Below are 12,787 nucleotides of genomic sequence, written 5' to 3'. Positions count from 1 at the left end.
ACTTCCCATTCACAATGGCAAAATGTGACATATCCAGCTGAATCCAGCAGTGGTCTCCCCGGATGTGGTTCCTATATCCAACATCATTCACAAAATTATTTTTTTTTCCAGCACGATTCATAAAAAAGTGAATATTCCCAATCTCATGCATATTCCTAGTACGTGTTCTTCACCAGATGTTAATTGATCGAGCTAGCCATATAAGCGTTATCAAAATGTGTAATTCTACCAATAGGTTAACCCTATGAATAATGTACAAGGACGAAATATTTCAAGTCATACAAAATATACATGTCTGTGAATTTGTAATGTGTAATGATGAAATGGTCGTGATTGGCCTTGTATTACGCCGAGAGATCCAAATTTTACAACACTGAAAGAACAGCTAGGTTAGATAACAATGAATCATGCTGACACGTGTGGCTGTGAACTGTCTATTCTTTTGTTAGTACACGTCATTTGCACTAGTATTGTGACCTGGTTTTTTGTTTTGTTTAATACAGTGCAAGTACAACTGTGTAAATGAATGCGGATATTAGAAGGAAAAAATGTAAATTAAATTCTTATTACAAAGTGAATCCTTCTCATTTAAGTATACAAAACTCAGAAATACATATATTAAGGACTTAATACATTGTTTGAAATCGTTTGATTTCGCATCGCGTATGAAACTTAAAAGTAACTTTTGTCCAACTCAATGTAAGAACAGCATTCGCTTATAACCATTACACACATTATAACACACAGTACTTCAGACAATGTACGAAATGAAACATCCACTTCAAGGTTTTCCTGTAACATTCAAACTTGATGTCACAACTCAAGGTCTTGTCCTGGTGATTTGTAACCTTGATCTGAGATAACTACTTCAGAAAGTTCGAGATAAAAAAAAAATAAGGTAGGCAATTCAAGATTAAATTTCCCAGTTTGGAGTTCATTTTAACCTCAATCCAAGAAAGTAACCCGGTTTTTTTCGTCAACGGACATGCAGTGAGTTAAACTGTAGGCTACCTATAAATGATACCATATGCACCACAGGGTCACACATTTGCTGGAGGAGACGATGGATGTAGCCAGGGATTCGTGATGCAAACAAATCGTCGGTGCGGAACGCTACAGTTACTCAGTATATCACAAAGTGGGTCAGTCTTGTAAAGTATAAGCATGCCGGATACTCGCAAGAAAGTTTGGGGGGTGTTGAAAGACATTTGGTCCCTCAAAGCCATCATCGTCCCCATTTTGACCACGTTGCTTCCACTGCCCATGGTCATCAACACCGAGTCAAAGGTCAGTGCAGCGTTTAAACAGATTCCTATATTTAAACTTTTTATTCTCGTATTTTGAATTTCATGTGGTTTAATGCTATGCATGATAAGGGCTGACATGTTGTGGTATTTGCATGCATAATTAACATTCAGATGATTTGAAGAGATCAAAGTACTTATAAATAACGCTTAATTTACCAGCTATGTACCAAAATGTTCTCGATTTTATGATATCATATAATACATGCAACAGCAGGCCAATCAATGCTTTGTCATATCTTTGTTGTAAAATCTCCGATCATTTTACGTATATTGATTTCAACGTATAGAATTATTTCTATTATTCATGTTGCTATCACTAGAACCAAAAAGTAACTTTTTACTTTGTAAAATTATTGAATACAAGCCAAATTCGTAAAAGAAAGGTACATTCATAATATTTCTTATTTTAACGCACAATCAGAATTTTAGACTATTCTCGTATGCACTCAAAATCACAAAGCTTTATCTGAATACATTTCACCCCGTGTTGAGAAGATTTCAGATATCGAGTAAGGGAACTGAATATTCCATCGATGCGATTTGTTTTAGGCGACAAGATGCGGGTACACTATGGTGGTAATGGCGGTTCTCTGGCTGACAGAAGCCCTCCCCATTCCAGTTACCTCCCTTCTGCCCATCTTCATGCTTCCCATGTTGGGAGTTTCAACTGCAAAGGAAGTGAGCAGCAGCTACGTAACGGTAAGGGATACAGATGATGAAGATGAAATGTAAATCACGTCATTCAGCAGTAAAACCACAAGAGCATGCATATATATATAATTAAATGCTATTGTGCAAAAGCACAATTAATGGTAAAGAGACAGTGCAATTAAGTTAATGTTCTGATCAACATTAATTCTTGCAGACTAGTACTATTATCAGAAATGAACGTCTAGGTAAAACAATGTACATAATGAAGAACATGCTGTCGTTATGTACAGTAGATGTATTTGTTTAATGTTGTTCGTGAATCAACTGAATTACCTAAAGTTGTGACCCACGGGTAAACATCGCGTCTTATAAATGAGGTCAAACACTGATTTAAAATCCTCTGAAAAAGATAATTATTCCGCCTGATATGGGCCGCTATCCGTCACAAAACACATGAGTGTTGTTCTCCTCCGTTTAACGTGTTTCTGTCAAGGTGAAATTTTACCAGTCGAAAAACATCGATAAACCAAAATATTTTGTTTTAATGAATGGAGCCCCTTCTGATGGTGAACAACAGCGACTAGTTTTCCAAAACTAATAAGTAATACGATTAGATTGTAGTTTATTGCTCCCGATACTTAGGGCAATTTAGAGAACCTTTTCTCACATTACCACCAGTGTGAGATGGACTTTACCCATATGAGACTTTTTCTTTTCACATTATCATCAGCATGAGGCCGGTTTTACCCATGAAAGACAGCCATTTGAGATTTTTCCGTGCCTTCGAGGTGAACATAACATTTTATTTTTTTTAAGACATCGGTCCGAAAAAGGAATTGAGAATTCCAGAATTGCTACGATTGGTTTTTCTATTTGGTTGTCCAATGAAAATTTACGTCTCTAATCACTTTTGACTAGGTCTTGAACTCTATCTGCAAACAAAGATGGCACCCATATATCATATATAATAAAACAATTATTGACATTTTATCGGTCAAGGTCGGGGGCGGGGCCAATATTGTACTAAAGCATCGTCTTGACCTTAGAATGTCACCAATTGTATATTATTGCCCTTGTTATTTAGTGCAGTTTAGAATAACTGTTTCTAGTATCAACCTTAACGTTGAGGATTGTTCCCCTTAGCTATTATTTAAGACACGTGTAAAACAATATAGGGTAGATTACAACATGCATCACAATGTTACTTCGAACATCACACGTCTGTATAAAACCTTTAATCACGGTAATTATATCGATAGATTACAGTAATGGTGTTGAGAAAGGTTATCACCCCTGATGCTAACATTGCTATGTTCTAGAAAGGTTATCACCTCTGGTGCTAGCATTGATATATTCTAGAAAGGTTACCCTTGGTTCTAACATTGCAATATTCTAGATAGGTTATCAACCCTGGTGCTAGCATTACTATATTCGAGACTCTCTGGAGTACCAGGGTCAATAACCTTCAATATTGCCCTCATACTTAGGACACCTCCATGCTGTTCCTTGGAGGCCTGATCGTGGCCGTAGCAGTAGAGGAATGGAACCTCCACAAGAGAATTGCTCTAGCCATACTCCGCATCATCGGCTCTCAACCAAATCTGTGAGCACCAATCTTATTTCATCTGTCAATTTCATCTTATTCTAAGTAGTCTTGGGATATAGATTTGCAAGAAAGAAATATTTCTTTTCCTGCCAAAAAGGTTCTTTTCTAAATTTAAGATATTACTTTTTTAATAGAAATATCTCTTTTGCTTTTTATAAAATCTCTTTTTCTTAAAGAGATAGTTCTCTTCCTCTTTGAAAGATATTTCTTTTCTTTTAAAGAGATAGATTTTTTGATATACAGGATATACATCATATTCAAATTTTTTTTTACAGTGAAAAATATCTTTTGTATGCTAGTAAAAGTGTAAGTAAACAATATACTTTTACAGTATAAAAATGAAGATTCTGAATAAATCTCATTTTAGTTTGATGCTTGGTCTCATGTTGCCCACGTGGTTTCTTTCAATGTGGATCAGCAACACCGCAGCTGCCGCCATGATGATACCCATAGTGTCAGCAGTAACGTCACAAGTGAAATCTGTCACGGTACCCGACGGTGAGTTTGAACTATTTTCATTCATCAATGTCTAGAAATTTTCATTTTGATCCTTATGGTAACCTTAACGTTAATTCAACCCTGAGTTAGGGTTGATTGATTGATTGTTTTACCTCCGGTTGATAATTTTTCACTCTTATTGAGAGGTCACCAGCTGTAGGTAAAGTACCACAAATTTAGACCTATCTTTAACGCTCAGTACCATAGAAGTGAGAGTTCTTAAATGTGCCAACGCTTCCCGCGAAATGCGGAGTGTCTTAAATTTAAACAAGCAAAAATACAATCAAAAAAGGGAAGAAGAAAAAAAAAAGGAGTAAGAATAATAAAATTATTGTGAAATGAAAAATTAAAGGATTACGTTTTGGAAGTATTACACTGGGGTCCAGAGGGCAAAGGATATCGTTATATTTGATACTATAAGATTAATGAAAGCTCAGGTTAAGGAAGGGGGCCTGTCCTCTCCCTATATCTGCCTACTGCACATGACTGCATCATTTTCTATTTAGAGTAAGAACATAAAAGCATTGTGACTCTTTGTCATAAATTCTTCAGGTGCAACGGTGCAGCCAGACGGTGACTGCCTCCTGGCAACGTCTAACAACACAGCACTAGAATTTCAGGAAGAGGAGAAAGTAATTCTAACATCAGTGACTCGGAGAACAGACGGAATGGAGAAAGAAAGCAACGTCACTGTCAATAATAGCGATCCATGTGACGAGAACTCCACGACAAATAATCGGTATGCGACCTCTATGACGTAAACCATTGTCGTACTCCCAGGTGTCAAACGTGAGCTGCATCTGACATAAGTGTAGATATCCAAATTGTTATAGTAATTTACATTACCAGGGCTAGCTGTTATTTATTTTCATATGTATGTGATTACTAGTGAACTATGATTGTTCATGAACTTCTTGAGGTCTTCAGTTGGTAATTATCATATAAGAAACTCTACCCAGTCCATGCTGAATAATATAACAAATGCTTGTTCTTGTGTATTTTGTAAGTATTGTATTTCGATAATTCATCTACATAAAAAAAAACCCAAAAATACATCGTTGCCCAATAGAAGTTATATTGTATTGAACATTCATGCAACGCTTTTTCAAATGTGAGAAAAATAAGATTAAAAACAAAATATTTATATTATTGCTTTAGTTGACTTTTATATTGCTTAAACAGTCTAAATAGTATAACTTACCAAAGTTATGGACTTTAGGCTTGATATTTATCAAATGTAAAGCTGTAAACTATATTTCAAAGCTTCTTTGGTGCAACACGATGGCGAAATAACTCCAACTATAACTAAAACTCAAACGTCTGTACACTTCAAACCCACTGGACAATATGAAAAAATCCAACCCTGGTCTAAAGTCACATGACTATAAGAGGCGCCAAATGCTCACCAAACTTTTGGCGGGAAAATACTAATTACATCAAATTGGAAATTAAATAAAATCAAAGCTGCTTGCCATTGTTTTGGCATAAGTTTCTAGTAGAACTTTATTATACAATCTTATCAATTGCAAATTCAATTCTTTTTAATCATAAAACTTAAAAGTTATTTACAAAATTTTCACACGGCTACATTAATCTGACATGTCCAAAATAAAAAAAAGATAATAAAACATCGAATTATAGCGATTTATGTTGTAGTTCTCCGCCCATGACCATAGAAACCTCCGACGATCACCACAGCCGACTGAGTAAAGCGCTAGCTCTCTCCATTGCATATGCTGCCAACACTGGAGGTATTGCCACGCTGACCGGAAGTCCCCCAAACCTGGTCTTCAAAGCCGTGGTGGACGAGTAAGAGTCTGTTTTAAGGAAATGAAATCATTGTTGGTTTCACGGAATGGACATACTCACAAATTGAAAGCCTGTCTTCAACCACGAAATAAAGTTCCCATGAACATAACTCCTTTTCTCAAACACAATTTTGACTCCACGAAAATAAATGCTTCTATAGTATTGCCTATGCTATTTGTTTAATTGGGATATTATAAAACAAGAATGAATAATTAGCCATTCTAATTACATGGAAGTAACGAATTCTTCCAATTTTTTTAAAGTGATAAAAATAAATGTAAAAAAAGGAACATATAGAGGGTAATTTGAATAATCGACAAAGCCGATTATATGAAATATTTTGTTATGCTTCTATTATACCCTATAATACGAAGAAACTACATGAACATATCTATTCCTTGTATAGAATTAATTGTGTAATTTAACTTGTTCCTTCTTATGAATAATTATATGGTTTAGATGTTAAGTTGAATGGGCTTTAATCGTTAAAATCATTGAAACAGCACAAGCTTGCTGATATCCAAACATCTATGCATTGAAATATTAACAATTGTAAGAACATTGATCAAATGTATAATGCTTCAGTTACTTTACAGAAATATGTTTTGTATGGTCTCAGAATGATGACAAAGGTGAAGGATTTGTATGCGTTGTGTAATACGTCACATTTCTACGATATCGTTAGCATCCAGAGTTTGTTGACATCGCAGTGCACAAGAATTATGTATGTTGCTCACATTTATGTCCGACTCCATCACATTGTAGAGCGTTTGCTGAAGCGGGTAAGAAGTATGACGGTGTGGAGTGGAGCTCGGGGGTCAACTTTACCTCCTGGCTTCTGTTCGCCTTTCCTCTCTCCCTCGTGACTATGATTCTGGGGTGGCTGTGGATACAAGTGGTCTTTCTCAGATGCAGGTATGTCAGTTCTCTATGACGTCACAAAATCGTGTGATATCTACCAGTACTAATACTTTCAAATTACACATTTTAATCTTGATAGTCTTCATATGAGTGCAAGTTTTCGAAACGAATTAAGGAATGGATCCCAGACTTCTTGAAATATCTTCTGCGCCCGTAACATCATTTTAAAAAAAATTAATTGCTGTATATGTTTGTGTAACGAATGAATTACGATGGCATGGATAATAAACCGTTCATGATACCTCAAAATAAGAACACGAGAAAGATATAATAAATAAGTTTTTTATTCATTTTTACAGACAATCGTGCGATTGCTTCAGGAAAGAGAAGTCGACACGCGACAAGCAAGTGCGTGAAATTATAGCAAGGGAATTCAGGGCGATGGGCAGAATAACGTAAGATTTATAGTTATCCAGACCAGAATAACGTAAGATTTATAGTTATCCAAACCAAAATAACGTAAGATTTATAGTTATCCAGACCAGAATAACGTAAGATTTATAACTATCCAAACCAAAATAACGAAAGATTTATAATTATCCAGACCAGAATAACGTAAGATTTATAACTATCCAAACCAAAATAACGAAAGATTTATAATTATCCAGACAAGAATAACGCAAGATGTATAATTATCCAGACCAGAATAACGTAAGATTTATAATTATCCAGACCAAAATAACGTAAGATCTATAATTATCTGTACCAGAATAACGTAAAATGTATGATTATCCAGATCAGAATGACGTAAGATTTATAATTGTATGTACCAAAATAATGTAAAATTTATAATTATCCAGACCAGAATAACGTTTATGATTATCCTTACCATAATACATGTAGCTAAGATTTATAATTATCTAAACCAGAATAACATAAAATTCATAATTACCCTTACCAGAATAACGTAAGATCTATAACTATCCAGACCAGAATGACGTAAGATTTATGATTATCCAGACCAAAATAACGTAAAAATTATAATTATCCAGATCAGAATAACGTAAAATTTATAATTATCCAGACCAGAATAAGGTAAGATTTATAACTATCTTTACCAGGATAACGTAATATTTATAATTATCCAGACCAGAATAAGGTAAGATTTATAATTTTTAGGTAACCTGAATAAACTCAGGTCACCTTTTGCAATTGGTTGTCGTCCGTCGTCGTCCGTTGTGCATTAACAATTAAACATTTTTACCTTTTTCTTGATAACTACAAGAATAACGTAAGATTTATTCCAATTCTTTTCAATTTTGATATGAAGCATCCTTGGGACAAGGGGGACATAAATTTTAAATTTCAGACTCCTGCACCCCTGGGGCCTTAGGGGCGGGGCAAAAACTGTCCAAAATTTACCAATTTTCAAAAATCTTCTTCTCTAGAACCATACTTGTTTAAGGAAAACTAAATGCACAAGGATGTAGAGCAAGAAGGCCTCTATCAAAATTGTAAATTTCATGACCCCCGGGGTAGGGGCTTTAACCCCGGGGCGAGGATAAACTTAATATAAAGTGTTTATGTGTAAAACACTTGAATAACATCTTCTTTAGTGCTATTGATACTAAATTGAAACTAAATGGATATTTAGAAGGAGTAGGTAGTCCTTTACCAAAATCGTAAATTGCATGATCCTACAAATGTAGGCGTAGGGGTTTGGTTTCAGGGTGTTGTCAAAATTATAACAACTATTTGAAGGACTTATTTGAGTTTGCTGATACTGTATAAAATCTAAATGCATACTTAGGAATAGCAGAAAAGGATGTACGACAAATGGTGAATTTCACAACCCAGGGTTTTGACTCTAGGATAGGTCCAAATTAGTCATATTTTTAATGTTAATACACATATGTACAAAAATTGTGAATTTCACAACCCGGGGTTTTGACTCTAAGATGGGTCCAGATTAGTCATATCTTTTAATGTTAATACACATATCATATTATGTAAAGCCTTTCATTAGTTTATGCACTTTTGAGGGCATTGAAGTTTTAAGAACACATCTTGTTTTATACTGTTGCTGAACATTAGAATTTAGCTTAGATATTTAGAACAGGATTTTCTCTCTCTATATTTCATAGCCCTTGGGAGTATTGAAACTTTTCACTAGTGCTCAGGTGACCGATAAAGCCTGTGGGCCTCTTGTTTAATAACGTAAGACTTATAATTATCCGTATCAGAATAACGTAAGATTTATAATTTTTGGACAAAATAACGTAAAATTTATAACCATCCTTACCAGAATAACTATAATTACCCATACCAGAAGAACTTCTGTAAAATTTATAATCATCCTTACCAGGATAAATATAATTACCCATACAAATATAATTACCCATACCAGAAGAACTTCTGTAAAATTTATAATCATCCTTACCAGGATAACTATAATTACCCATACCAGAAGAACTTCTGCATATCTACTCATACCATAATAATGTAGGATCTATACTTATCCACACCAAGATAACGTAAGGTCTATAATTACCCATACCAAATAACGCAAGATGCCTGAATAACGTAAGATACCCGTACTAGAAGAGTAAGAGGGATTTTTTTAAGGAGGCCGGAGGCCTATACTACTTATAGTTACTCATATATAAAATCATTACAAAAACCTTAGCAGTTTTTATTCGTGATTGTCATATTATTCCTGGCAGTACATCATTTCTGAAAATCAAACCATGACCTACTCTTCACTTAATGAAGGTCTTTAATGCGGATACCAGTGCTTTGATGTACAATGATTAAGCCTTGTAATAGCGCGCATTGTCATTTTCTATGATTGAATGCATAACGAAAAACAAATAATATGCAGGAAGCCATCTTCACCACGTATTACTCATCTGCCAGATTGATTCGTTATATATCAAATAATAATACGAATATTCTTTCAATGTGAAGGTTTATCCCCACCTCCATTTGCAAACTTCTAAAATTAGTATTCAAGCAAATCATTTTGCAATAAATTGATTAGCATTCTATCAAAAGATTCTATGAACAGAATACCAAATTCACTAGGTTCCTATAAAGTCATTCCACTTATTTTTATAAAGTCATTCCACTTATTTTTATAGAGGCCTTCCACTTATTTCATATCAAGGTCTTTATTTTCTATAAAGGCCTTCCACTTAGCTCTATAAAGGCCTTCCACTTAGCTCTATAAAGGCCTTCCACTTAGCTCTATAAAGGCCTTCCACTTAGCTCTATAAAGGCCTTCCACTTAGCTCTATAAAGGCCTTCCACTTAGCTCTATAAAGGCCTTCCACTTAGCTCTATAAAGGCCTTCTACTTAGCTCTATAAAGGCCTTCCACTTAGCTCTATAAAGGCCTTCTACTTATTTTCTATAAAATCTTTCCACTTACCTGTATTTTCTATAAAATCTTTCCACTTGCCTGTATTTTCTATAAAATCTTTCCACTTGCCTGTATTTCCTATAAAATCTTTCCACTTGCCTGTATTTCCTATAAAATCTTTCCACTTACACTTGTACCTGTATTTCCTATAAAATCTTTCCACTTACCTATATTTTCTATAAAAGATCTCCACTCGTTTTCCACTTATTTTCTATAAAGCTAAAGGTCTTTTTATTTCCTATAAAGTCCTTTCATTTATTTTCTATAAAGGCCTACTTATTTACTATAGAGATCTTCCACGTATTCTATAAAGGCCTTTCACTTTTTTCTAGCTTTGCTGAGTGTGTCGTGGCCTTTATGTTTCTCTGTTTAGCGTTTTTATGGATCTTCCGGGAACCGCCCAATATTCCTGGCTGGGGAGATTTCTTCAAGAAAAGGTAAGAACTTCACGATACCATTTAGATATTGCATACACTATAAACTTTTCTTACTCATGACAGCGCCAAACCTTGAGCTATGCATTAGGTGCGACTGTGCCAAACGACCTGCATTACAAGAGAGGGCCATAGTTAATTCGAACAAAACTTATAAAACGGGGACCATGTCCAATGAATTATTTTGTTTGTTTTTACAAGAGAACTTGCAATCATTGCCAGTTGTGTTTACTATATTTTGGAAAGAGATACTGATGCATCCGTAATGAATTTGTCTGCCACCCGGTAAATTCAACATTTACAATCTGATGTCTATTCAAATCGGAAATAAAGAGATGCACAAAAGAAACTCTTTTTTCAAAAAATAGATACCCCCTCTCCCAATATATATCATTAACTATTGGTACAATTATAGCATACATGCATGGTTCTTTTCACACAAGAGGTATCTCTAAAAGTCGGGAAAAGCCTTTCTTAAAAGGCGATATTCCATCGAATATAGATCACCGAATCTCACTACCGCCAAGACATTTTTAAAACGACATGCAATATATTCAAATTTTGAGAAAGATATCTATTTATAAAGCGACATCTCTAGAACAAACAGAACTGTCTTTGTTAAAGATATGTTGTTAAAAGAGATACTTCTGAAATTCAAAGAGATTTTTACAATTTGTTCCTGCCTAAATTGTAATACGGCTTGTAAATATTTGTTGTAGATTTGTAAGCGATTCCACTCCGGCAATGATAATAGCGGTCTCTCTGTTTGTTCTTCCCGCCAAAATGCCCTCCATATTCGGCGTAAGAAAACAAGGTGTATATATCGCTTTTAACTATTACCACAAAATCCTGTATATGTCCTTGCTTCCTTATAAATCATGTACACATAATACAAATGTTATTTCAGGTGAAAACCGCTACACGCCCCTTCTGACGTGGAAGAAGATGGTTCAGAAAGTTCCCTGGGGAGTTATCGTCCTGCTCGGGGGAGGTTTCGCCCTCGCTAAAGCAAGCACGGTAGGGAAAAGTTGTTTGTTTGTTTTACGTCCCGTCGAGACTATTTCACTCATATCGAGATGACACTAGATGTAGGTGAAGTATACCACCTTAAACCCACGCTTAGCGCTTACGCCTGTGAGGATTCTTCAACGTTCCAACGCCTGTCACGACACAGGACCTCTGTTTTTAAGATCATATCCGAATACCCGTGACTCTCACTTTTAACTGCCGAGTGTTTGGCGAAGGAGCAATCACTACCTATGTTTACGCCTTTCATTTGACGTGGCCATGGCTCAAGTGGGACTCGAACTCACGACCTCCCGGTTACGAAGCGAATGCTGTACCACTGAGCTACCGGGACCGGTCGGTAGGGAAAAAGAGTTCTAATTCATTTCCCATATACCTCAATATAAACGTTTGGCCCGCTCACTAATTTAGTATATTGATTTTAGACAAATGCCTACTAATATTTCAAAGCTGATAAAAAGCCACAAAAATAAATAAGGTCCAGTTACAACAATCCGCAGACAATAATCCTTCATTTCGAATATACCCCTGTCACGATCATTTCCTCAAGCATTTCATGATTTTGTGCAACCATCTCGACAATTAATTTAAATTCATATAAATCACGCAATGCCTTTACTTTGGGTAAGCAACCTTTGATTTAAACATCCGGGAGTTTTGGTACTCTCATTCCACAAGATATAAAATTTAATTTTGACATTAAGAGATTTGTGAATTAAAACCTAATGTGGAGCGAGTGGTTTTACTTATTTGTGGGAATAATCATATTTCAATCTTTTAAGGCAATAGTAACATTTATTTCCACGACTTGCACTGTGCAGGGCACGTACAAAGTCCTATAACTCCGTTTAAAGATCCAAAAAAATCTCATAAAAGTCACCAACCGAACTTGGATTTGTTACTTTTAACCGTGTCCAAACATAACACAGGTTAAGATAACATATCCCTAACAAAAATTACTGTAACTACACTACACTACAGTGAAGTTAAGTATGAAGAAGTGAAGATCAGGGTACGATTGTTTACTATAATAAATCAAAGCCTCTATGGTTTTTACCATGTTAAACTGTAATATACTATAGATTTCTAAAGTATTTTTAAAGGAATATTTCAGCCCGGCGCCTTGGTTTTCTATATGTATTTCATTTTGACTAATAGAATGTTGTTTATTTCAC

At 35.1% G+C, this 12,787-nt stretch overlaps 1 protein-coding gene across 1 annotated transcript in view; it reads left to right on the top strand.

The window, feature by feature from the left end:
* The first annotated feature begins 627 nt into the window (after positions 1-627).
* The window catches only part of LOC125656055 (uncharacterized), a 36,889-nt gene continuing 24,729 nt past the window's right edge, over positions 628-12,787 (top strand). Inside the window, exons 1-11 of the mRNA XM_056143181.1 lie at positions 628-1,287; positions 1,857-2,006; positions 3,446-3,561; positions 3,932-4,062; positions 4,615-4,801; positions 5,719-5,871; positions 6,637-6,786; positions 7,092-7,187; positions 10,485-10,589; positions 11,306-11,400; positions 11,494-11,603. Coding sequence (XP_055999156.1) covers positions 1,165-1,287; positions 1,857-2,006; positions 3,446-3,561; positions 3,932-4,062; positions 4,615-4,801; positions 5,719-5,871; positions 6,637-6,786; positions 7,092-7,187; positions 10,485-10,589; positions 11,306-11,400; positions 11,494-11,603 — 1,416 coding nt within the window. The 5' untranslated portion in view covers positions 628-1,164. The remainder of the gene's footprint in view (positions 1,288-1,856; positions 2,007-3,445; positions 3,562-3,931; positions 4,063-4,614; positions 4,802-5,718; positions 5,872-6,636; positions 6,787-7,091; positions 7,188-10,484; positions 10,590-11,305; positions 11,401-11,493; positions 11,604-12,787) is intronic.

Source organism: Ostrea edulis, chromosome 1 (assembly GCF_947568905.1).
Source record: "Ostrea edulis chromosome 1, xbOstEdul1.1, whole genome shotgun sequence".
NCBI lineage: Eukaryota > Metazoa > Mollusca > Bivalvia > Ostreida > Ostreidae > Ostrea > Ostrea edulis.
Note: the sequence above shows the minus strand (reverse complement) of the source record. Positions and strands in the feature narration are given on the sequence as shown.